The 26,088-nt window shown below is 41.4% G+C and overlaps 1 protein-coding gene across 1 annotated transcript in view; it reads right to left on the bottom strand.

Moving 5' to 3' along the window:
• Window positions 1-26,088, bottom strand: part of ENTREP2 (endosomal transmembrane epsin interactor 2) — a 130,979-nt gene that overhangs the window by 43,769 nt on the left and 61,122 nt on the right. The window contains exon 3 of the mRNA XM_077828974.1: window positions 12,615-12,722. Coding sequence (XP_077685100.1) covers window positions 12,615-12,722 — 108 coding nt within the window. The remainder of the gene's footprint in view (window positions 1-12,614; window positions 12,723-26,088) is intronic.

Here is a 26,088-nt window from a genome sequence, read left to right on the forward strand (position 1 = left end):
AGATGTGGCATACTCAGATAATGGGGAGTTGTCACCCTGCCTTGTTTAGCTGGTGATGGAAGGTCCAATTGTTTAGCCTCGTGCAATACCAAGACTTTGAATGGGAAACCACCAAAAGCAACTGCAAACAATCAAAACCACAAGGAGGTTAAAAAAAGGAAACAAAACGCTGTTTTCAGTATAAGACAGAGGAAAGAGATGTATTCTGGATCCATTCACTGGGGAAAACCTTTGTGGAGCAAGGATGTTTTCATGAATGTTTGGACCTCACTCTTGGGAAACCAGCCAACTCTGCAACAGGCCGAACTTTGTGAGGAAACCCTACTCCATTTAATAAGTATGATACCTATTAAAAACAGTTGACCCAGGTTCACATTTTGTGATTTTGTTTTGTATTACAGACATTTGTTCCCACCATTCTCTCTCGTTTCTTGTTAAATCTTTATTTTTTCTTAAATAAATGTATTTTGAAGTGCACACAAGTGCTGTGTGGTTTAAGGTAAAGGTAGTAAACTGGGGTACACTGCCCCTTCGGGAGCAGAGGATCTGGGATTTCTGTGAGTAGCCAGTTTCTGGGGCTGGATATCACAGGGGAATGATTCAAAGGGACTCAGGGATTGGGGTGCCTCTATTGTTAACCTGCAAGGAGAAGTTAGGGTTTGCATAGCCTTGAGCGGCTGAAAGGCTGGTGGTGTCAGGGAGTTGATAATCTGCCAGGCAAATGCAAGAATCCCTCACTCTGAAAGCAGGTAGTAACAAGGCAACTCACTGTCCCGGGTCCCCTGAGAACTGTCATGGGGGAGAAGGGAATGGGGGAACAGATAGCCTCTGGCTTAAGGGAGAATGGGGGACTCTAGTATGAGGGGAAGAGGGGGACACACAAAGAATCCCTATTGGGGCAAAATTGGGGAACCCTGGGTTGGGAGGAATGGGCGTGAACAGAGACCCCTCCCATGGAGGGGGGGAAGGTGGGAAAGTGGGGAATGGGGGCAGACGGAGCCCCTGGCAATGAGGGTAGAATGGGGAACATGAGTAATGTGAGGCATACAGAACCCCTAGTGGCAGGAGATTGAGGACCCTGGTGTGGGGGAAAAGGGCAAGAGGGTACACAAAGTCCTGTCATGTGGGCAGACTGGGGGAATGGCGGCGTAGATGAAAAATGGGGAATGGGGACACACATACTCTGCCATGGTGCGGGAGAAAGGGGACTCTGGATTGGGAGACTCTCAGAATACCTGGCAGGGGGAGTTGCAGGGAGTTGCTGAAACAGACAGCATGCATCCGATGAAGTGAACTGTAGCTCACGAAAGCTTATGCTCAAATAAATTGGTTAGTCTCTAAGGTGCCACAAGTACTCCTTTTCTTTTTGCGAATACAGACTAACAAGACAGGAATGGGAGCCAGTGGGGATGATGAAGGAATGCAAGGAGCCACTGGTGTAACAAACCTGGCCTACAGAAACTGTGAAGCGTGAGACACCCCCCCTCCATGTGTATATTTGAGATATAAAGCATTACAGAACATATGCTGTACATACATACATACTGTTGTGGAGGATGTTAACTACATGTGTCTACGGACTTTAACAGGAACTGTGGAGGTAAATCCTTGTAAACTGCTTTGAAAATGTAAGGGGTAGGTATTGTTCTAGTGCATTTATTTTAATTAAGCTGATAATAAATCAAGCAACACAATATACTATAATTAGGCAAACTTATTTTTAGGTTTTATTAGGTTCAAAAAATCAAGTGAAATAACAGAAATATACAGGATTTCTTGGGTTAAAAATACTGGGCCTATTGATGCAGTTGAAAGCCTTTTTGTTTGGAATCCAACACATAGCATTGAAAACTGAGTCAGTGATACAGCATCAAACAGACAAGGTCATGCTGAAGGTAGCCATGTGCAGAATTTTAGAATTGTTTTAAAAAAGGGGTTAATCCTAATCAAAGGCCAAGGTTCTGGTACATTTATTCCTTGATTATTATTATTTACTATATGAATTTTGCTAGCATCAAGAGGCCCCAATCAGGAACTGGGCCTCATGCTGTTAGCCTCTGTATCACAAGTAATGGAAGGATGATCTCTGCCCTAAAGGTTTATATACAGCTTCCTGCAGAGCAAGGTACTACTTTAGATGACAAAGAGAATCAAAATCTGTCCCTAAGAAATTTGAATTTGGAGAGAGGATTATTTTAAAATAGTTGGGGGATAATGCAAAAAACAGAGCTCTAAATGTAATTTAAAATATACAGTTTAAACATTGCTAACAAGTAAGTAACAGCACTGAACAGACAGGTGGTGTTTGAACATCACCCAAAATCAATTATGAGACTATCATAAGCAAATGTAAAATTAAATGAAAAAAGTGACATTTGAAAAGAGCACATATAAAAAGCAAGGAGACCATAGTTTGCGATAAGCAATACCAGATTAGAAAAAAAATATCAAGAAGGTGGCACTGTTAGACTCCAAGCAATGAATAATAGAGGCAAGTGTAATCACCATGCATTTCGTCAAGGTCTTTGACTTCACATGCTTATTCTTGCTATACATATGGGAACAAATGAAAAGCTTAAACTTTATGGTCAAAGAAGTTAATTGAGTTTAGGATTATTTGTGATCAGTTTCCTTGCCTAGACAGTTAAAAAAAAAAAAAAAGAAGTCTCTGTGAGGACAACTGGAAACATTTATTTATGCTCATATTGATGAACTCCTGTGGAGCTGCCAGTTCAGTTTTATACCTTTAGGTATAGATGGCAGAATTGTTTATTGTGATTCAAAAATCTATGGGTTTTAAACCCGTGATTCCAAGGAGGGAGCTGTTAGCAGAAAACTAGAACTAATAGATTTTCCTGAAGGCTTGAAAGTACAGGTTTGGTTTTTTTAACAACTAAGGATCTTCAAATTCACAGGCAAATTTACCCTAAAAGTTGGTACAAATATGTAGCATTTCTGGACAACTCATCCAAGATCAGTTCATCAAATGTACATAATATAAATGTCTAAATGCAATAAAATACAGTGAGTTTCAACATGTGCATCTGGATAACTATTGTATACACAAGCCATAAAGAAAGAAGAAGATTCATGAAGCATAGCTGCAGATTTGTTAAGCTCCGTGTTGCTAAGCAAGAGAACACCTATAGCATATGGGAATTACATCATCCACAGGGAAAATTGGATACTACAACAGAATTATATAATGTGATTTAAAAAGCTACCATCATTATCAACAGCTATTATCCAAAGCCCACTATGGAGTCCTGATAACAAATAAGAAGTTCTTTCCATCTGGCTAACTTTTGGGGCAAGGAACACACTAATGCAGAATAGAAAATCACAGAAGAGACAGATTGGACCATATAGTTTATTATGTATAGTTTATATCAGTGCAGGATTGTTCCCTGCAGCCTGATTATGGATGGTAATGAAGTAGTATATTTTATTGGCACAGGAGGAGGATCTATCTATTCTACTGAGTAATAACAGAGCACTGAGTGAAATATGTTATAATATTTAAATCATTTTAATCTACAACTGCAAGCATTTCCCCATGTTACTATCTTAACACTGCCAAGGTGAAACCCTCCTGTCACAAGATGGCAACAGAGATGTGTTGTGCTTTAGTGAGGAGGAAGAAGCAGCAGAAACAGGGAACATTAACTTGTAAGCAAGGAAGTGAATCAGACTGGGGAGCCTACCGAGGAAAGAAGAGAAACAAACTTGGTTAAAAGTTTTTGTGTGAATAAGACCCAGTTTTTGTGGGGTTAGGACAGTGAAAAGCAAAGAAAACCTCTGGGCCAGATGTGCAGCTAATGTAAGAAAGTGTAACTTCAGCGTAACTAGGCTGGTTTACCTTAGCTGAGGATCTGGCCCCAGAAAGCTGAAGGAAAGGAAGAGAGGGAAAAATATCAGGATTAAATAGGAAAAAATATGGATACCTTGAGGAGAGGAAAGATAGGCTCTTCAGGACCTCTTGTCTCTGAAAGCAAGAAAAATAGAAGAAGGATGTCTAAGGCCACGAGAAGGAAGAAATATGGGACAGCTAGAAAGCATGTAGAATTGGAAGATAAATATAAGGGAAGAGAAAACAGAAGAAAGGTGCAGAACAGAATATGAGTAAAAGAGACTCAAAATGGAGAATCAGAGAGAGAAGAAAGAAAAAGAGAAAAGGAAAGTGGGAAAAGGGAGAGAAAAATATATACATTTCCAAGGCTAACTCATTTTATTTCCTACTCAGGTTCCTATCTTTTTTGTACATGCGTTTCAGAAAAGGCGATCAGAAAGAAAAAGTATTGATTGTGGTTCAGAGACTAGGGAAATGAATAATCTTCAGGCTAATCATGGCCATCGGGAAAAGAAGAGCAATCAAGCACTTTAATATTCCAGTGGGAACATTGTCATCTGAATGTGTTTGTTCCAGAGAAATGTGCTGCTAAATGACATAAAACAATCATGAGTTAAACTTCTCTGAATATTCATGACTACATTCCTGGGTGCATGACATTATTGTTATGCTAGACAGACTGATCTTATCAGGTCTGAGCATCAGTTATTCTCCCGTTCATTATTGAAAGGTGAGAAAACTCCTTTGTGATCAGGACCTTTAGTTATCAGGCATCTTGCAGCTGAGATCAGTGAAGGAAAAAAACAGACTGATGGTTCTGTACAAAATACACCATATAATAAAAGTCTTCTCATGATTAATATTTTACACACACTGTCTCATGTGCTGAAATGAGAGAACTCTTTCTCAATGCTGTTTATGACATGAAAGAAGGATTATGGAACAAGCACTGCATGTCCATTTGTAAACACACACATACATATATGCACCAATGAAAAACTGCATTTATTGTGCACGTTTGGAGCCATGACTGCACTGCACCTACTAATAAATATATCCCACCACCACCACTTCACTCTCCCCCACCATTTACCTATGGCTCCACACACACAAAAACTTTTGATCAAGTTTGTAACCAGTTGCTGGCACATTTGACTGTAAAGGTGTTTTGTATCCATATATCACATGATTAAAATGCAGTAAAAATGGCAGCTAACAGTATTTTGCACCAGCCAGTGGCCTACACTGGCATATGGTTGTCTTTCTGTAACCAGTTCAAACTCAGTTATTTTTTCCAGCTTCTACGGGACTTTTAAACTATGCCTGTGTAACTAGCTGTGCCAGTCCTTCCTTCTAACTCTGTGCAGCATACCACAGTGTATGACTGCTGTCATAAATATAAAGGGAAGGGTAAACCCCTTTAAAATCCCTCCTGGCCAGAGGAAAAATCCTCTCACCTGTAAAGGGTTAAGAAGCTAAAGGTAACCTCGCTGGCACCTGACCAAAATGACCAGTGAGGAGACAAGATACTTTCAAAAGCTGGGAGGAGGGAGAGAAACAAAGGGTCTGTGTCTGTCGGTACGCTGCTTTGGCCAGGGATAGACCAGGAATGGAGTCTTAGAACTTTTAGCAAGTAATCTAGCTCGGTATGCGTTAGATTATGATTTCTTTAAATGGCTGAGAAAAGAACTGTGCTGAATAGAATGACTATTTCTGTCTGTGTGTCTTTTTTGTAACTTAAGGTTTTGCCTAGAGGGATTCTCTGTTTTGAATCTAATTACCCTGTAAGGTACCTACCATCCTGATTTTACAGAGGTGATTCCTTTACTTCTATTTACTTGTATTTCTATTAAAAGTCTTCTTGTAAGAAAACTGAATGCTTTTTCATTGTTCTCAGATCCAAAGGTTTGGGTCTGTGGTCACCTATGCAATTTGGTGAGGATTTTTACCAAACCTTTCCCAGAAAGTGGGGTGCAAGGGTTGGGAGGATTTTGGGGGGAAAGACGTGTCCAAACTATGTTTCCCAGTAAACCCAGTTAGAGTTTGGTGGTGGCAAGTGGATATTCCAAGGACAAAAGATAAAATTAATTTGTATCTTGGGGAAGTTTTAACCTAAACTGGTAAAAGTAAGTTTAGGAGGTTTTCATGCAGGTCCCCACATCTGTACCCTAGAGTTCAGAGTGGGTGAGGAACCTTGACATGGTGGCAGAGTGGTGGAATTAACCTGAAATCATTTTGAGATCAATTTGAGATTTTTTGAACTAGAAATACAGATTTTAAAAAGGAAATTTTTTTTTCTTTGGAGCTGCTGGAAAGCAGCTTGTTTTTTCTCTGCTTTGGGGCCAGAGCAGAGACAAAAGGGGATTATCTTTGTGAATTGCAGGTTTTCTTTGCCTGGAGGCAGGGTACTTAACCTCCTGCAGGGAAATTCACAATCTTGGTAAACCAGAAGTTTTTTTTTTTTCCTAAAAGTAAATAGGGGGGGTGTTCTACCCATTTGCCTGGAGACAAAAGTGGCAGGGGCTTTTTTTTAGGATTTTGATTTTTTTTACAAGGAGCACCGGTTTGAAAAGGAAGTTTTTTTCCTTTAGGCTGCTGGTAAGCAGGTTTCCAAGTAGTTGGAGTTTTTTTGCTTTGATTTGGGGCCAGAGCAGAGACAAAGGGAATTGTCTTTTTCTGCAGGCTGACAATCACTATCAGAGAATAGGTATTCTATTCGAGCACAGCAAAATTTTACAGCCAAGTTTTGTTGGTTTATTTCTAAACCTCGGGTGTAAAGTTAGTTAAAAACAGAGAGGTTAGGATGACAAAATCCACGGCTCAACAAAAGCTGGAATTAGACAGATTTCAGGCTGAGGAAAAACAAAGGGAACATGAAAGACAGATAGAACTCCTGCGGCTGAAGAAGGAGGAGAAGGAAAAAGAGAGGGAGCATGTGGAGGAGGAGAGGGAAAAAGAGAGGAAGCATGCACTGGAGATGGAGAAGGTAAAGGCTCAGCAGAATATACCAACAAACCCTAGCAATCCTTCTCCAGGTACCACTCCCTATCCCAGGAAGTTCCCCACCTACAAGGCAGGCAATGATACTGAGGCCTTCTTAGAAAATTTCGAAAGGGCCTGCCTTGGGTACAACATCTCTACTGACCAATACATGGTAGAGCTGAGGCCGCAGCTCAGTGGACCCTTAGCTGAGGTGGCAGCTGAAATGCCTAAAGAACACACGAACAAGTATGAACTGTTTAAATCCAAGGCGAGAGTCAGAATGGGGATAACACCCGAGCAGTCTCGTCGGAGGTTCAGAGCTCTAAGGTGGAAACCAGATGCGTCATTTACCCGACATGCCTACCACATTGTGAAACATTCGGATGCCTGGATATCAGGAGCAAGTGTTGAATCTCCAGTAAATTTGCCCTTCCTAATGCAAATGGAACAGTTCTTAGAGGGTGTTCCTGAGGAAATAGAAAGATACATCCTAGATGGGAAGCCCAAAACTGTAATCGAGGCAGGAGAGATTGGAGCCAGATGGGTGGAGGTGGCAGAGAAGAAGAAAACTGGTCGCAGTTGGAGCGGAGACCAGAAGGGACCACCCCAGACCACACCCTATTACCGGGGGCTGTCCAAAGCCCCACCTACCTCCCAAAGAACCCTCCAGACACCTTATCATCCCACCACCCCGTTCTCCAGCAACCCACCTCGCCCCAGTGACCCGTCAGCTGGACGATGTTTTAAATGTAACGAGCTGGGGCATGTAAAGGCCAACTGCCCCAAGAACCCCAACAGATTACAGTTCATTGCACCAGAATCACACCAGAGGTCTGCAGGCCCAGATACCTCCCAGATACCCTTGGAGCGGAGGGAAACTGAGTGTGGGAGGGAAGAAGGTTACCGCATGGAGGGACACCGGAGCACAAGTGTCAGCTATCCATGCTTCCTTAGTGGACCCCAATTTAATCAACCCAGAGATCCAAGTGACGATTCAACCCTTCAAGTCCAACTGTTTCGATTTGCCTACAGCCAAGTTGCCTGTCCAGTACCAGGGCTGGTCAGGAACGTGGACTTTTGCAGTCTATGGTGATTATCCCATCCCCATGCTGTTGGGGGAAGACTTGGCCAATCATGTGAAGCGGGCCAAGAGGGTGAGAATGGTCACCCGTAGCCAGGCTAAACAAGCCGTGAGGCCTAGCTCTGTTCCGGAAACTTCTATCAGGACCCAGTCAGAGGTGATGGACCCGGACCCCAGGCCAATGTCTGCAACAGCAGTAGTGGATCCAGTCCCAGAGACCCAGACGGAACCAGTCCCAGAACCGGAACCAGCGGAACAACCAACACCAGACCCACTGCCAGCACTGAATCCAGTACTTGCAACCTCAACACCAGAGGGCCCCACCGAACCTGAACCGGCAGCAGCCGATATCCCTACACAAGAGGCTTAGCCGGAGCCTGAATCCCAACATAGTGTACCAGCGGAGAGCGGTTCACAGTCAACGGAAACAACTCCATCCCCTACATCGCTTCCAGAGGGACCAAGCATAGGTCCACAATCCAATGAGGAACTGATGTCTCCAGCATCAAGGGAACAGTTCCAGTCTGAACAGGAAGCAGATGAAAGCCTCCAGAGGGCTTGGACGGCGGCACGGAGCAACCCACCACCTCTCAGCTCTTCTAATCGATCCAGGTTTGTTGTAGAAAGAGGACTTTTATACAAGGAAACTCTTTCTGGTGGACACCAGGAAGACTGGCATCCTCAGAGACAGTTGGTAGTTCTAACTAAATACCGGGCCAAGCTCTTGAGCTTAGTCCATGATCACCCTAGTGGCCATGCTGGGGTGAACAGGACAAAAGACCGTTTGGGGGGGGTCATTCCACTGGGAGGGAATGGGCAAGGATATTTCTACCTATGTCCGGTCTTGTGAAGTATGCCAAAGAGTGGGAAAACCCCAAGACCAGGTCAAAGCCCCTCTCCCGCCACTCCCCATCATTGAAGTTCCATTTCAGCGAGTAGCTGTGGATATTCTGGGTCCTTTTCCGAAAAAGACACCCAGAGGAAAGCAGTACATACTGACTTTCATGGATTTTGCCACCCGACGGCTGGAAGCAGTAGCTCTAAGCAACACCAGGGCTAAAAGTGTGTGCCAGGCACTAGCAGACATTTTTGCCAGGGTAGGTTGGCCCTCCAACATCCTCACAGATGCAGGGACTAATTTCCTGGCAGGAACTATGGAAAACCTTTGGGAAGCTCATGGGGTAAATCACTTGGTTGCCACTCCTTACCACCATCAAACAAATGGCATGGTGGAGAAGTTTAATGGAACTTTGGGGGCCATGATACGTAAATTCGTAAATGAGCACTCCAATGATTGGGACCTAGTGTTGCAGCAGTTGCTCTTTGCCTACAGAGCTGTACCACACCCCAGTTTAGGGTTTTCCCCATTTGAACTTGTATATGGCCGTGAGGTTAAGGGGCCATTACAGTTGGTGAAGCAGCAATGGGAGGGATTTACACCTTCTCCAGGAACTAACATTCTGGACTTTGTAACCAACCTACAAAACGTCCTCTGAACCTCTTTAGCCCTTGCTAAATAAAACTTACAGGATGCTCAAAAAGAGCAAAAAGCTTGGTATGATAAACATGCCAGAGAGTGTTCCTTCAAAGTAGGAGACCAGGTCATGGTCTTAAAGGCGCTCCAGGCCCATAAAATGGAAGCATCGTGGGAAGGGCCATTCACGGTCCAGGAGCACCTGGGAGCTGTTAATTATCTCATAGCATTCCCCACCTCCAACCGAAAGCCTAAGGTGTACCATATTAATTCTCTAAAGCCCTTTTATTCCAGAGAATTAAAGGTTTGTCAGTTTACAGCCCAGGGAGGAGACGACGCTGAGTGGCCTGAAGGTGTCTACTATGAAGGAAAAAGTGCTGGTGGTGTGGAAGAGGTGAACCTCTCTATGACCCTTGGGCGTATGCAGCGACAGCAGATCCAGGAGCTGTGCACTAGGTCACCCCAGGACTGACTGAACGGGCATACCACTCCATTGACACAGGTAATGCTCGCCCAATTAAAGTCCAACCTTACCGGGTGTCTCCTCAAGCTAAAACTGCTATAGAACGGGAGATCCAGGATATGTTACAGATGGGTGTAATCCGCCCCTCTGGAAGTGCATGGGCATCTCTAGTGGTTCTAGTTCCCAAACCAGATGGGGAAATACGTTTTTGCGTGGACCACCGTAAGCTAGATGCTGTAACTCGCCCAGACAACTATCCAATGCCACGCACAGATGAACTAGTAGAGAAACTGGGACGGGCCCAGTTCATCTCTACCTTGGACTTAACCAAGGGGTACTGGCAGATACCGCTAGATGAATCTGCCGAGGAAAGGTCAGCCTTCACCACACATCTCGGGCTGTATGAATTTAATGTACTCCCTTTCGGGCTGCGAAATGCACCCGCCACCTTCCAAAGACTTGTAGATGGTCTCCTAGCGGGATTAGGAGAATATGCAGTCGTCTACCTTGATGATGTGGCCATATTTTCGGATTCCTGGGCAGACCACCTGGAACATCTATAAAAAGTCCTTGAGCGCATAAGGGAGGCAGGACTAACTGTTAAGGCTAAGAAGTGTCAAATAGCCTAAACAGAGTGACTTACCTTGGACACCAGGTGGGTCAAGGAACTATCAGCCCCCTACAGGCCAAAGTGGATGCTATCCAAAAGTGGAAAGTCAAAGAAACAGGTTCAATCCTTCTTAGGCTTGGCTGGTTATTACAGACGATTTGTACCACAATACAGCCAAATCGCTGCCCCACTGACAGACCTAACCAAAAAGAAACAGCCAAATGCCGTTCAGTGGACCGAAAAGTGTCAGAAGGCCTTTAACAAGCTTAAAGCGACACTCATGTCTGACCCTGTACTAAGGGCCCCAGACTTTGACAAACCGTTCCTAGTAACCACAAATGCATCTGAGCGTGGTGTGGGAGCAGTTTTAATGCAGAAAGGACCTGATCAAGAATTCCACCCTGCAGTGTTTCTCAGCAAAAAACTGTCTGAGAGGGAAAGCAACTCGTCAGTCAGCAAAAAAGAATGTTACACCATTGTCTACGCTCTGGAAAAGCTACGCCCATATGTTTGGGGACGGCGTTTCCACTTGCAAACCGACCATGCTGCACTGAAGTGGCTTCACACCGTCAAAGAAAATAACAAAAAACTTCTTCGGTGGAGTTTAGCTCTCCAAGATTTTGATTTCGACTTCCAACACATCTCAGGAGCTTCTAACAAAGTGGCTGAATCACTCTCCCATGAAAGTTTCCCAGAATCAACTGGTTAAAATCATCCTTGAGATGTGGAAAATATTGTTAGTCTTTATGTACTTGGTAGTATATTTAGAGATGCATGTGTCTTATTAACTCTGTTTTTCCTAGAGCTCCAGGAAGATATCCCAGCCAGTGTTTCACCCTAGCTGAGATTTGGGGACATGTCATAAATATAAAGGGAAGGATAAACCCCTTTAAAATCCCTCCTGGCCAGAGGAAAAATCCTCTCACCTGTAAAGGGTTAAGAAGCTAAAGGTAACCTCGCTGGCACCTGACCAAAATGACCAATGAGGAGACAAGATACTTTCAAAAGCTGGGAGGAGGGAGAGAAACAAAGGGTCTGTGTCTGTCGGTACGCTGCTTTGGCCAGGGATAGACCAGGAATGGAGTCTTAGAACTTTTAGTAAGTAATCTGCTCGGTATGCGTTAGATTATGATTTCTTTAAATGGCTGAGAAAAGAACTGTGCTGAATAGAATGATTATTTCTGTCTGTGTGTCTTTTTTGTAACTTAAGGTTTTGTCTAGAGGGATTCTCTATGTTTTGAATCTAATTACCCTGTAAGGTACCTACCATCCTGATTTTACAGGGGTGATTCCTTTACTCCTATTTACTTCTATTTCTATTAAAAGTCTTCTTGTAAGAAACTGAATGCTTTTTCATTGTTCTCAGATCCAAGGGTTTGGGTCTGTGGTCACCTATGCAAATTGGTGAGGATTTTTACCAAACCTTTCCCAGGAAGTGGGGTGCAAGGGTTGGGAGGATTTTGGGGGGAAAGATGTGTCCAAACTATGTTTCCCAGTAAACCCAGTTAGAGTTTGGTGGTGGCAGTGGATATTCCAAGGACAAAGGATAAAATTAATTTGTACCTTGGGGAAGTTTTAACCTAAGCTGGTAAAAGTAAGTTTAGGAGGTTTTCATGCAGGTCCCCACATCTGTACCCTAGAGTTCAGAATGGAGGAGGAACCTTGACAACTGCACATATAACTGTTGCTGCTTTGTGTGTATGCCCTCTACTACAGCTGAGACGCTAATGGACAGCTGCCTAGATTTGCCAGAATTTACTTATACAGACAGTGTGATAGCTGAAAATTGAACCTTGTTACTTACAAAGCTAATGGTCACCTCTTAGTTTCAAAATCTCTCTTCAAGACAAAACTTTTATACCACCATCAACCATCATTGACTTTACATTTGTATAAATTACAAATACATACATGACAGGTTTCAGAGTAGCAGCCATGTTAGTCTGTATTCGCAAAAAGAAAAGGAGTACTTGTGGCACCTTAGAGACTAACCAATTTATTTGAGCATAAGCTTTCGTGAGCTACAGCTCACTTCATCGGATGCATTCAGTGGAAAATACAGTGGGGAGATTTATACATACATGTAAATATATCTGCATATAACATACAGATATATTCACAGAGAGAATATAACTATCATTAAAATGCACTCACCATTTGCAAAACATCAGAAGAAACCATCTGCATGCAGCACATTGCAGTTGCCAAAGCACAGACAATTGTGGAGATGATATTGAGAGCACACACGCTGAACAACAGATCCTGTGAAAAGACAAACAGCACAATGTCACTTCTTATCTTGGTGATACACATGACAGGACTGCAAATATTTTTAGCAGATTTGAAAATAAATGCTGTCAATTGTTATCTATTTGATATAATCTTAATTAGCTTTGTACAATTCGCTCAGCATGTAAACTTTCTCTTATCCCAAACACACACACTGAAAACAAAAAAGAAAACTATTATCCAGGGAAGTAGCTGAGCACTAAAAATGTTTTTTAAAATGTTTTTGGATCCACACTCCACTGATGTTACACAAACTACTACAGCTTTTCTTGGGTACAAAATCCAACACACTGTTGCCAGAAAGAGAATATGAGTCTGACTTCTAATTTTTAGAAATACAATGGCCAATTTAATTGCTTTCAGTATTTTAAACATACAAGTTAGAATTTTATTTGCTTTTAAAAATGTCAATAGAAAAAATGGTGAGAAATAAAGAGTGGTACACTCTTATTCCAGATAGTCTGCACCTCTGGAATAGCATGATGGAAACCCAGAAAGACGGCAAAGGACAAAAGGAATCCATCTAGGTCTGTTACGTTGTGTCGAGTTAGTAACTGCACAATGATATCTTTTGAAGAACAATAACAACAGGCACTTAAAAGAAAAAAACAGAACTAAATAATATATTGCCCAGATTTAAAAATACTTGAAATTAAAATAGCAGCATTTTCCCCAATACATTTGTAATTTTTAAAATGTATCCAGTTCTTAGAGCCACCTGATTTGCATGTAGTGTGTCTAACACTGGAGGAAGATAACTGTGATTTACAATATCAACACAAACTTAATAAGCTAATATACTTAATCCATATTTAGAAATTGTGCAGCTGCGGCACAGCTGATATATCTATTGGGTTATATTGCTGCAAGCACAGTGATGCTTGTAAAGAACTGAATGGCCAGGAGGTGAAAGTGGTTCATGGCAGATATTTGGAAAAAAACCCTGTTAAACAGGGGACAATAGAACCTAATGGATAAAGAACATTCTGGAGAGTGGTTTCAGAGTAACAGCCGTTTTAGTCTGTATTCGCAAAAAGAAAAGGAGTACTTGTGGCACCTTAGAGACTAACCAATTTATTTGAGCATGAGCTTTTGTGAGCTCACGAAAGCTCATGCTCAAATAAATTGGTTAGTCTCTAAGGTGCCACAAGTACTCCTTTTCTTCATTCTGGAGAATCTAAGTCTTAAGCTTAAAAACTATGACATTTCTGTCCCTTCCAATAGCTAAATAACTTACATGCTGTAAACCAGTGTACTGTTATCTTGTTGGCTGAAGCAAGTCTGAAACAAAAGTACCAACAGATGCAAATTTATCGTTGCCATCTTAATTACATACTCCCCAAGTGACCAGCATTTGAAAATGGGAATCTGCCAACCCCTGGGAAGCACAGGAAATCCAGCAAATAGGTCAGTAAGTTCCAGTCACTTAACAGGATACACTGAGCCGGATCTGTTCTTGCTGCTCTGCTCAGCTGTTTGCTGGCTTCTCAGGCAGCTGGCCGGCACATGGGAATAATGGATCAGTTGGGTCCACAGCAGAAAGGCAGGAAGAGAGCCAGTCTCCCTCCCCCTCCCCACCATATGGAAGTGAAGGAGGACTAGTTCAAGCAAAAGGATGCACTGACAAACATCAAGAGTGTCAGGATACTTTAATGGGGTAAACTGGGGAGGCGCTGCAGATATTCAGCTGGTAAGCAGGTGGCACAAAAAGAGGAGAAGGAAAGATTGTGAAAGTTCTGGGCTCCAGAGGTGAGCCCAGGTGATGAGCAGGAGAGAGACAGACACATGATTGAAAGGGAGAGGAGTGCCAATGACCAGGAACAAGAAACTTGGTGCCATCAGAGGAACATATTCAAGTGAAAATCCCCTAAACAACAACATTCTAGAGCAGGTTCACCAAAGTAGTATACACTACAATAATTATAATATGCTGTTTGTATCCCCAGGCAGAAATATAAACTGTACAGTTCATGGATTCAGAAATCCACACATCCCTCACTAAAAACTCAGAATGTGAGGAAGAACATGCAGCAGACTCCAAAGAATACACAGATATTCATGGAATACTACATTTGACATCATCATCTCTAAAAACTTACTATTGCTGACTTTCAGTTTAATAATTTCTATCTCCTTCATTACCCACACAGCAATCTGCTCTCCAACAAAGAAGAGACCCACCATCAACCAATGGAATGATTTCAGATTTACACAGGTGAAAATGAGAGCAAAATTTGACCATCTGTGTGCAACAGACTTTCATAATGTACCTGCAGTAATTTGCAGGTGCAACTGATGTCTTGTAGACCTCCTCGCAACCAAGTGACACCATAAATCAAAGTACTTAGTAAATGCCGTCATTTGCACATATAAAAGATTGCAAGTGCAAAACTGCCCATACTGGAGCCAAAAGTAGCTCCAGACTTTGAAAATATGGGCTTGTAAGTCTCTACATGTAATAATAAAAACTGATGTGATAGAATCAAGATAGCCTCCATGGTTATTATGTTCCGTAGTCCAGGTGGAACCCAAAAGTCTTATTAATTCACATGTGGAGATTAATATCTCCTATGCTCAAGTCACAAAGTCAGTAATGAGTAAAGCTAATATTAATTAGAGGTGTTCTAGGACAATTCTGTTTCATTGAAACTTTTGAGATTTCAAAATTTGATTTCATTCTACACTGAAAGAAAACCAAAACCTTTAGAATGTTTTTGCTAAAATGGAACGATGTGAAAATATCAATTTTCCAACTGAAGCTCTAATTGAGCTTTTTGATTCAGAAAGAACGGATCTGTGGGTGAGTAGCTTGGTCACTAAGGCACTGGCCTGGGATGTGGGAGATCCATAGTCAAGTCCCTACTCTGCCTTATTGAGAGCAGAGTTCTTCATCCCAGATCACTCTAAATCAGGCAGAGAAGGGACTTGAACCTGTGTCTCTCCCACATTTCACACCAGTGGCTAAGATCCTAACTACTCCCTACCCCTCCCAAAACTTAGTTGAAATTGATATATCTTTGTGAAACATTTCAGCTTTGATAAAATGAAATCTCTTTGAAAGAGTTCCAACCAGGTCTAACAACAACATTGTTCTTTGTCCAACTGCAGGTAAAAATGGAAAAGTCTGCTGTTTCAAAACTGCTTGCTTATTCTGATCCTTTAACACGATACAAATTTGCAACAGAGAGCAAAAAATATAACATGCATAGGGAGGGAAAATTTCAATCCCTGTCTGTCCCACTCCCAAAAGCAACATTTCAGAAAAAAAGGAGGCACAAGGAGCATCTATGAAGAATGTTAAATAATGACTTCTCAATCTGAAGTAGCTCCAAGTCTAAAAGATCAATGTAAAGATATGAATGACAGGTCAAGTCAAATATAGAAAAACACAAATAAGATTTGCAGAGCACACAGTATGACCTGGATCCTCACAAAGTTCCTACTATAGAATACAGGCACCTGTAAAGAAAGAAATCACCAAACAAGATTTGAACAGCTCACCCATAAACCCCCAAATCAAACCTGAGCTTTGTATTAAAGGATTTGGTGAGGCAGGAATATCAAAGCAGCAGAAGAAGCAGCCACAATAAATCCCGTACAGGACAATTCTCTTGCTGACTCCTCAAGGCCCTGCTTCAGTAATCATTTAAAACACATGCATAACTAAGTATGTGTTAAAAACTTACTGGGTGAAATCTGTGCTCTCTCTCTAACTGAGGTGTAGCACAGAACTTGCAGCCCAGGACAGGGGGTAGGGGCAGGGTAAGGTGGCTTTAATTTTAAGACATCTTTGCACCATCCTGATCTTGGGGTGTTTCAGGGGCTGGAAAACCCTCCGGCAAAACTTAGACAGCCCTGTATGACTTACAGCAGATTCCTTGGGCTGCTCTAGGGGCCACAATACTGCTCAGAATCTCCATAGTGCTGTGCCCCTATCAGGCCATTCCAGCCCTTAACACAGCATAAAGGGACTGAAGTGGGGTAAGGATTTCACCCACTGAGCTCAGCACCTGCTTAAGTACTTTGCTCAACTGGGGTCTTTGACTGCAAGAAACTGTCCTCTTCTCTGAAAAGGTCACCAGATTCATAGAGTCATAGATACTAAGGTCAGAAGGGACCATTATGATCATCTAGTCTGACCTCCTGCACAACGCAGGCCACAGAATCTCACCCACGCACTCCTGCGAAAAACCTCTCACCTATGTCCGAGCTATTGAAGTCCTCAAATCGTGGCTTAAAGACTTCAAGGAGCAGAGACTCCACCAGCAAGTGACCCGTGCCCCATGGTACAGAGGAAGGCGAAAAACCTCCAGGGCCTCTTCCAATCTGCCCTGGAGGAAAATTGCTTCCCGACCCCAAATATGGCGATCAGCCAAACCCTGAGCATATGGGCAAGATTCACCAGCCAGATACCCAGGAAAGAATTCTCTGTAGTAACTCAGATCCCACCCCATCTAACATCCCAATACAGGCCATTGGGCCTATTTACCATGAATATTTAAAGATCAATTAATTACCAAAATCATGTTATCCCATCATACCATCTCCTCCATAAATTTATCGAGTTTAATCTTAAAGCCAGACAGGTCTTTTGCCCCCACTATTCCAAAAGTTCACTCCTCTGATGGTCAGAAACCTTCATCTAATTTCAAGTCTAAACAGATAAAGAAGTTACTCACCTGGTGCAGTAACGATGGTTCTTTGAGATGAGTGTCCATATGGGTGCTCCACAGTAGGTGTGCTTGTGTCCCTGTGCTGCTGATCGGAGAATTTTGGTAGCGGTGTCCATTAGGCCACCACATGCGCTGTCTCTCCTCGTGCCCTACCATGAGCATGCATGGTCTAACCCCCCTCAGTTTCTTCTGTACTGCAGAGTCATTGATAAGAACTCCAAAGTAGAAGGGAGCACCCATACGGACACACAACTTGAAGAACCATCATTACTGCACAAGGTGAGTAACTTTTTCTTCTTTGAGGAGTGTCCCTATGCACTGCTCTATAAATCTCTGAGATTGGGACATTCTTCAAGAAGGCGATGGATGAGGAGATTGACCTTATGGAGTGTGTACAAATAGTATTCAGAGGGGGTCATATTGCTAATTTGGTGACATTGTCTGATACAATTTGAGACCCACTTGAAAAGCCTTTGCGCCGATATTGCTGAGCCCTTGGATATTTCCCCAATGGAGAGGAAAAGTCAGGGACTTCCTTATGGACTTTGTTCTGTCCAGGTAGAAGGTTATGGCCCTTCTGATATCTAGGGTATGTGATATAACCTCTCTGTTGTCTCGGTGAGGCTTAGGACAGAAAGTTGGAAGATGAATCAACTGGTTCATATGAAATGGGAAGGTTACTTTAGGAACAAATTTTGGATATGGTCTTAGCATAACCTTGTCCTGAAAGAATACCATATAGGGGGGATGTGCCCTCAGAGACACTATTTCTCCTATTCTCCTGGCCAAAGTAATCACTATCAGGAAGGCCGTTTTCACTGAGAGGTAAGTAAGCAAAGAGGTATTATTACACAGCAGAAAATCCTCAGCATGATGTACCTAACTGCAAAAATGGTCCAGATTTCGGATTTAGTGTATGTCGGGGAGATTTTTGGGATGTCTGTGACTCTTACACACAACTTAGACTGTACACTGGCCCTAAAAAGATCACGACTGTTTATAACATCTTTTAGAGTCCACCTAGAGGCTATAACAGCCTTCCACCATCCAGTAGACAGTCCACCATCTGTGACATCCAACTACCAGAAGGTTCCTTAAGGATATAGTAAAACTCTTGCCACAAACTTGGCTTTCCACTCCCACATGGGTTTTAAACTTGGTAGTAAAAGGACTGACCGGGCCTTCTTTCGAACCTGTGGCCACCTGTTTGCACTGTGTCAGGGTTGGGTACAGCCTCACTGCTGAGTCCATGTCCCAGGGGGTTGGGGAGAAGCTGCACAGTGATCTCCCACCTCTGTGCAGCCAGTGGTCTGTGCTTCCCAAAGCCATGCTGCAGCCTCCACATTTATCTGACAAATAAAATTTGCAGAATTTTAAAATACTGTGTGCGGAATTTTTAATTTTTTTTGCACAGAATGCTCTCAGGAGTAATTACGAAAGCAGACAGCAGCTCACACACTGTGTTTTATTTATCTGCTAACAGATAAAGAGAAAGGCATACTATAAATCCCAAATTCCTATTAACAGGGGAAAAGAAAGCCCCCAAATAAATCTTGTTCTCACAAATACTTCACTGTGTTTATGAAGATTATTGATAGACGTGTTAACTTTTCGGCAAACTTCAGGTTAACTCATGTTAAGCAAAGTTCATTCCAGGTATGAAAAGAAATGAAACACAGAAAACATAACAGAACCTGTATAATTACTACTTCTAAAGAAAAACACAGATTGTGTTAAATAGAAAGGTGCCAGATGACAAAAATTATAAAAGCATGCAAATTCAGAAGCACTAGGGATTCAGGCCGCTAGAATGTTTAATATACAACTACTTCAATGTTTTATTCAACCAATAGTTTTTTATTGTTATAGTTGTTGAGTTATGTAATAATCTAGAGTTCTAGACGATTCAACTGCCTGCTACTGGCATCTTATAGAGCATGGATTGAAATATCTAATGGATATTAGCTCAGTTATATCTGGATTTTAGGAATTCTTTCTATAGAAAAAGGTAATATATGGATGGCTAAAGCCCATAACAAAGTGCAGAGTCGTAAAATATTGTATTCTCTCCACTCCAAAGAGAGAATGATCACTATAAATACTATAAATCTATTTTCAGTACAAAGCATTATTTTGTCATAGTTTATACTTTCAAAGCTAGATAGCAGAAGCTCCGGCTATAGAATAAAGAGATGCGTATAAAATATGGAACAACAGTGGCACTGGTGCCACTAAAAGTACAGGTAATACAGAAAGGTCAAGCACCAGTAGAACAAATCTTACATGAATCATAAGCATCTGATTTATAGTATTCTATAAGTCACCTTCAACCATGACCCACCCCTTACCACATGTAGAGAGGGAAGAAAAAGGTTAAAATTATTCCCTTTCTTCCTCCCTCCCACTCTGCAAACTCCAGGAACAGCACATAACCCAAGAGTTGCTGTCTACTCTGGATCTGTCAGTTTTCTGAGTCTTCTTTGGGAATTATTCTTGGATCTCACAGAAACCAGTGCTTCATTTTTATTCATATCTAACTCCTTTAGAACAATAGTCTCATTAATTTTTGGTGGCTCTCCAGATGCTGATCACTGGAGGAGTAGCTGATTCCAAGTAGCCAAGTGCTTCTACAAGGAATCACATCCCTCTCAGTTTCTCCACTCCCATGATCTCTCTGGTTTGCCTCTTTTTTGCATTCGTTTAATGTGGCTCAGATTGCTTTTCAAGGTTAAATTAGATGTTTGGGGCAGAAATTATGGCACAAAGCAAGCATGCCCGTCTTGCCAAGAATTCCTTTTTCAGATGCAAAAGGCCCATAACTAAGGTGAAGGCCTTTTCGAGAATTGCTATTGCTGCAGTTTTGTTCCCAGCTGGGACACAGGATTAGATTTAAAAATGTGGTCATACATCTATGAACAAACAACATAGGCCATACTACAGGATGGCAGACTATCCTGGGAAGTGGTGTCTGTGAAAAGGAGTGGAGGGTTATGGTGGCTAATCCATATGAGCTCCGCGTGCTACAAAGTGGCCAAAAAGACTAATGTGATACTTGAATGAATAAACGGGAATATTGAGTAAGTAGGTTATATTATCTTTGTATTTGGCATTGGTGTGACTGCTACTGGAATACTGCATCTAGTTCTGGTGTCCCCAATTCAATAACTTGGACAGGATTCAGAAACGAGCCCAAAGAATGATTAAAAGGATTGGAAAAAAATTCCTTATAGTCACAAACGCAAGGAGCTCAATCTATTTAGTTTATCAAAAAGAAGGTTAAGGAGTGATTTGATCACAATCTATAAGTACCTACAGGGGGAACAGAAATTTGATAGTAGAGGGCTCCTCACTTAGCAAAGAAAGGTATAAACAAGATTCAGTTATTAGAAGTTGAAGCTAGATAAATTTAGACTAGAAACAAGGTGAAAATTTTTAACAGTGAAGATAATTAACCATTGGAACAGCTTACTAAGGGTTACGGTAGATTCTTCACCGGTGGAAATTTTTCTAAAAGATGTGCTCTATATAAAACAGAAACTAATTCCAGGAAATCCTACAGCCAGTACTTTACTGGATGTCAGACCTGATAATCACAATGATCCTTTTCTGGCCTGAGAATGCCTAAATCTATAAACTTATGGCCACTGCATGCTATGCAATCTTATTATAGCCACATTATAGTCCCCATTTGGTCTCAGTTATTTTTAGTAAAAGTCAGGGACAGATTGTGGGCTTCTGTGAATTTTTGTTTATTGCCCTGTCTTAAAAATAACCATGATAAAATCTTAACTTTACTGATTATTACTAAACACATAACTGTGGTGAGATCTCTCATTGTCAGTAAGGGTTTGCAATCAGGCAGTTTGAATTAATGACCTCTGAAAAGGCAGTAGACAATACCAGGAGCAGGGAGTCCAAACTGCCTAGTGTTTCTTGCATTCAGGAGGTAAGATTCCTAGAACAGAGGCTGCGGCCAGATATGCTTTGGGGCATGCCCAGTCCCTAGAGTCCAGGTATCTTGGCTGTGTGTGGAGGATCTCTGCAAATGGTTGGGAATAAGGCTTATGATCAGAAAGAGGCAGCTAAAGCAATGCTGTAAACAGCCTGATACTGGTACAAGTTTACCACTCTCAAACTGGCTGATAAGACCTTATGCTGTGCTTGTGTTTATCCGGCAGGAGTAGCCCCCAAGGCCTTTGGTATGCCCCCTCTGTGTGCATCACTGGCCCCCTTTGATGTGGTCACACATGGAGCCCATAGAACTGAATCTCACAGAACACAAGTGATGTGCACACCTTGTGCAGTCCTCCCAAATCCTACCACCTCCTTACATACTCACCCTCTTGCCTGAGAGCTAAATAGATCTACAGAGAAAGGAGCAGAATATTTATTTTTATGAATAATCCTTTAATTGGTTTCCCAAATTTAGACTGCTTCCTATAGTTCCTTTATACCATTAACAGCTAATGCCAAGGGATTTCTTTCTCACAGAAGCCTTCCTGTGCTCTCTCCTCCATTACAGTCCCAGGCACAATTAGGAGTTTGTAAATTGTTGAAATAAAGCTGCTGCTATATCCTTGAGAGTTCAGAACTGCTTCAAAAGAGTAAGAAATGTTAGTCTCACTGATTTGTGGTCCTATAAAATGTCACAGTTGGAGATATGCAGAGAGGCTGCATAGGAGAAGATCAAAAGTTAAATATAATTCTTCAAAGGAACAGAGACCCTCAGGCAAAGACATTCACAGGGCAACCAATTCCCATAATCCACCTAATTTTGAAAGTTATATTAGATGAGCTAGATGAAAATATTTTCTATGTGGAAAAAGGGGTGAGTTGGGGGAGGGGGAAAAAGCTGGAGTTTAACCCATTGTTTTATATTCTTCAAGATTTACCCCAGAGTTTCAAAATAGCCAAATATTCCTTAGGTCCTTGTTTCATTTGAAATTCAGATATAAAAAAGATAAGTTTATTAAAATGACCTGAATTATATAGCACAGTTTCCATATATAGGCAACCTCTCCAAGATCCTAATCTCTCATCAATAAGAAGTGACAGCATCTGGAGCAAATACCAAATTCTAAGGAGAATAACCGTTTTTATTGATCTGATTCTGCCAGACCATGTTGGGGTAGATACACCCGTCTTGTTAAGTATTGCCTTGATCTTACAAAAAAGAAAGGGATATTGCACATAAGAAGGTACGGCAAATTGATGTGTGGAGATTGTGACCCTGAGATGACAGTGTGATTTTTGGCTAACTAAATGGTGCATTATTGTAAGTCTGTGCCATTGTGTCCCCAGTGGCTCTCTGTTGTCCCTACTAGCAGGCTTTCTATGAAGTGTGTTGTAAAGCCAGCAAACAAGCTGAATCATTCAATGATGGGGATCAAATTCAGGATATAGGTCTCGAGGGGAAATATAAAAAACTAGTCATTTGCTGTATCAAACAGATGGCAAAAATCTTGTTCAGTAATGCTGCCACGGTACGAATATGGGTTAGCTGTTGAGTGTATGAAGTGTTTCTAATAAAATACAAAACACTGAAAAAGAAAAAAAATCACTGTGTGACCTTCAAAACCTAAGAAAAAGTTTGCACAAACTTTCCATGGGGCTAAACTAGGGGTTGTCAACTAATCTGGTGACTATTTTTACACAGACAGCAAAAAGTGTGTGTCTCTCTTTCCCTGAAACCCACTACCTAGTAAGACCCTTATTGTTGGTGAATATTATCATCCTTGTTTGTGTATAGAATAGACTGCTCTGGGGGAGCTGCATCATATACCCCAAGAAAATGCCAATAGAAAGATTTCAGTGTCTGAAAAAAATCAGCTATAGATGTTCATATGTTTACAGTCTAGAGCTGGTAGACGTTTTTTAAACAATTTTTGTCAATAAATGCAGATTTGTTGAAATAAAAAAGTTTCACAAATATTTATTAAACTTTTTAAAAATTCAAAATGAAACAAAAAATTCAGTTTGAAGTTAAACAAAATGTTCATTTTATTTGGCATTTATTCCATGAAAAATAAAATTTGCTGTGAAAATTGTTTGAAATATTTTGCAGAATTTGTGTGTGATTTTTTTTCACCAGGTCTAAATTGTAGTAATTATGCGATAGAACTATTAATGATGAGGTAGGTGAAAAACAGGAGTGGAAGTGTCACTCTTTTTCTTCTCCATCTCATTTACTCACCCTCCCAAATGTAAATTTTAAAGTTATAGTACAAGTCAGATTAAGTTGTAGTATGTATTACTTCCATTTCCAATAGATATCAATAAGTGAAAGCCGTATGGAGTATTTTATTGATAGAATTCACAAGCTTTCTCTCTTGACTTCTTATTTCCTTGCTTTTATGGTTTTAGGTGGATTGGATGGGTTCATCCACAACCTTAACTGTCACTAAACATAGATTTTGTTTGTTCATTGTTGCATGGATGGTCACACACGGAGCCCTAGTCTCCCTACAGCTCACGTACAGGAGGAGGCTTTAGCTTACAAATATAAAAATCAGTCATAGATCAGGGTTTTGAAGCTGATCTGCAGTATATAAACAAGTACTGCTGGCTATGCAAGCAGAACAAACACATCTAAAAATGTACTACTATGTCTTTCATTTTTCCACACATTTTCCAGAGTTATGGAAACACAGCCTGGCAGAGACCCCAAGCTATGAAGTCGGCCTCTGCTGGAAGCAGTTCCTGCACACAGAATTCTGCACGGATGACATACAAGCATATACCTACAAAAGAAGCTAAAATTAGGCTGCTACTTGGAAAGGTTAAATGATTCATAGAAGAGGCTCTGCAAGCTATGATTTGAAAATCCTCAAGTCCTTTGTGGGATCCCTGACAATTTAAACAGACAGAAGTCACATTTTGTGTTGCTGTGTTCTCTCAAGTGCTGCCATCAGTTATTCCAAATCCAATCACACAACAACAATTTCTCTCCAGTAAACTAACAGCTTAATGTTTTGCACTGCCAGTCTTTCAGAATTCTAAACCATGGCCCTGTAAAGAGACCTAAATGCCTCTTTTGGACATTCTACATGCTGGCTGATCATTCAAAACATGTTTACTACTTCTTTGAAGCAACTGCTTTTAGACTTTAGTTGATTAATGTAAATGGCGTAAACTATAATTTTTGAAAATAACTGTAATTTGCCACCACTTTATTCCTCTAACTACATTTCTCTAAGAAGTCATGGAAAAATAAAACTTATGCTATCTCACAAATTTTCAAAAAACTCTGCTAAGTTTATATAAAATACACCAAAACTCATCCTTTAAAGATAGGTTTTCTCCTTTTTTGTGCCCTAATCATCTTCAGCAGACTTATACATGTCTACAGGTGGATCTTGTGAATTGTCACACCTCCTAAATAAACACTGACCCCTATTCTCTGAAGGACTGGCAGTTCCTTTATCTCAAGTAAGGACTGACAGACATAATATGGACCAATTTTAAAAAATCTTATGCAATGCTGAGGATATAAACTGCTTAGCAGAATCTCTGGAGTATCATGTTCTGACTCAGGTGCAATCTGTAAACTATTTGAATGGCAAGTGTACTAAACTTGAACATAGAATCATAGAATATCAGAGTTGGAAGGGACCTCAGGAGGTCATCTAGTCCAACCCCCTGCTCAAAAGCAGGACCAATCCCCAATTAAATCATCCCAGCCAGGGCTTTGTCAAGCCTGACCTTAAAAACTTCTAAGGAAGGAGATTCCACCACCTCCCTAAGTAACCCATTCCAGTGTTTCATCACCCTCCTAGTGAAAAAGTTTTTCCTAATATCCAACCTAAACCTCCCCCACTGCAACTTGAGACCATTACTCCTTGTCCTGTCCTCTTCTACCACTGAGAATAGTCTAGAACCATCCTCTGTGGAACCACCTCTCAGGTAGTTGAAAGCAGCTATCAAATCCCCCCTCATTCTTCTCTTCTGCAGACTAAACAATCCCAATTCCCTCAGCCTCTCCTCATAAGTCATGTGTTCCAGACCACTAATCATTTTTGTTGCTCTTCGCTGGACTCTTTCCAATTTATCCACATCCTTCTTGTAGTGTGGGGCCCAAAACTGGACACAGTACTCCAGATGAGGCCTCACCAACGTCAAGAGGCCTCACCAACATCATGCTTGCTGTGGCCACTCTGGAGCTGATACTGTTACTGTTGGCTGATGGTGACATATAGGTTTTGGTTTTTTTATTATAATCACTGACTATAGCAAAAGAATCAGGAAGAGCCCCTGACTTTCATTTTTGTGCCTACAAGGGTGGGCTCAAAATTGTACCAGCAGTGGTTTATGCCCACAATTACTTATACATGAGATATTTAAATAACTATTTTCAGACACCATAGGGTACTTAGACATGTAAGTTTCATAAATTATGCTGGAAAAACTGGGGGCACAAAATTAGAGGCTGGAAATGTGGCCTAGGGTCAGTTAGTCAGTCTGTCTCTCTATGGAATTAGTAGACACACGCACTCACGTTTAAGGTAACGAACAATCAAAATTGACAAAAATACATGAACCAAAATATTTAGTTGAAATCTATCTTTTCTAAATTACATACCGTTTATATAAAGTTCATACTTTGAGGGCACATTTTCAAAGGCAGGTTTTGTTTAACAATGCAAACAGGGAGTTCGAGGACCAAATAC

The sequence above is a fragment of the Eretmochelys imbricata genome, chromosome 10 (genome assembly GCF_965152235.1).
Source record: "Eretmochelys imbricata isolate rEreImb1 chromosome 10, rEreImb1.hap1, whole genome shotgun sequence".
Taxonomy (NCBI): Eukaryota; Metazoa; Chordata; order Testudines; family Cheloniidae; genus Eretmochelys; species Eretmochelys imbricata.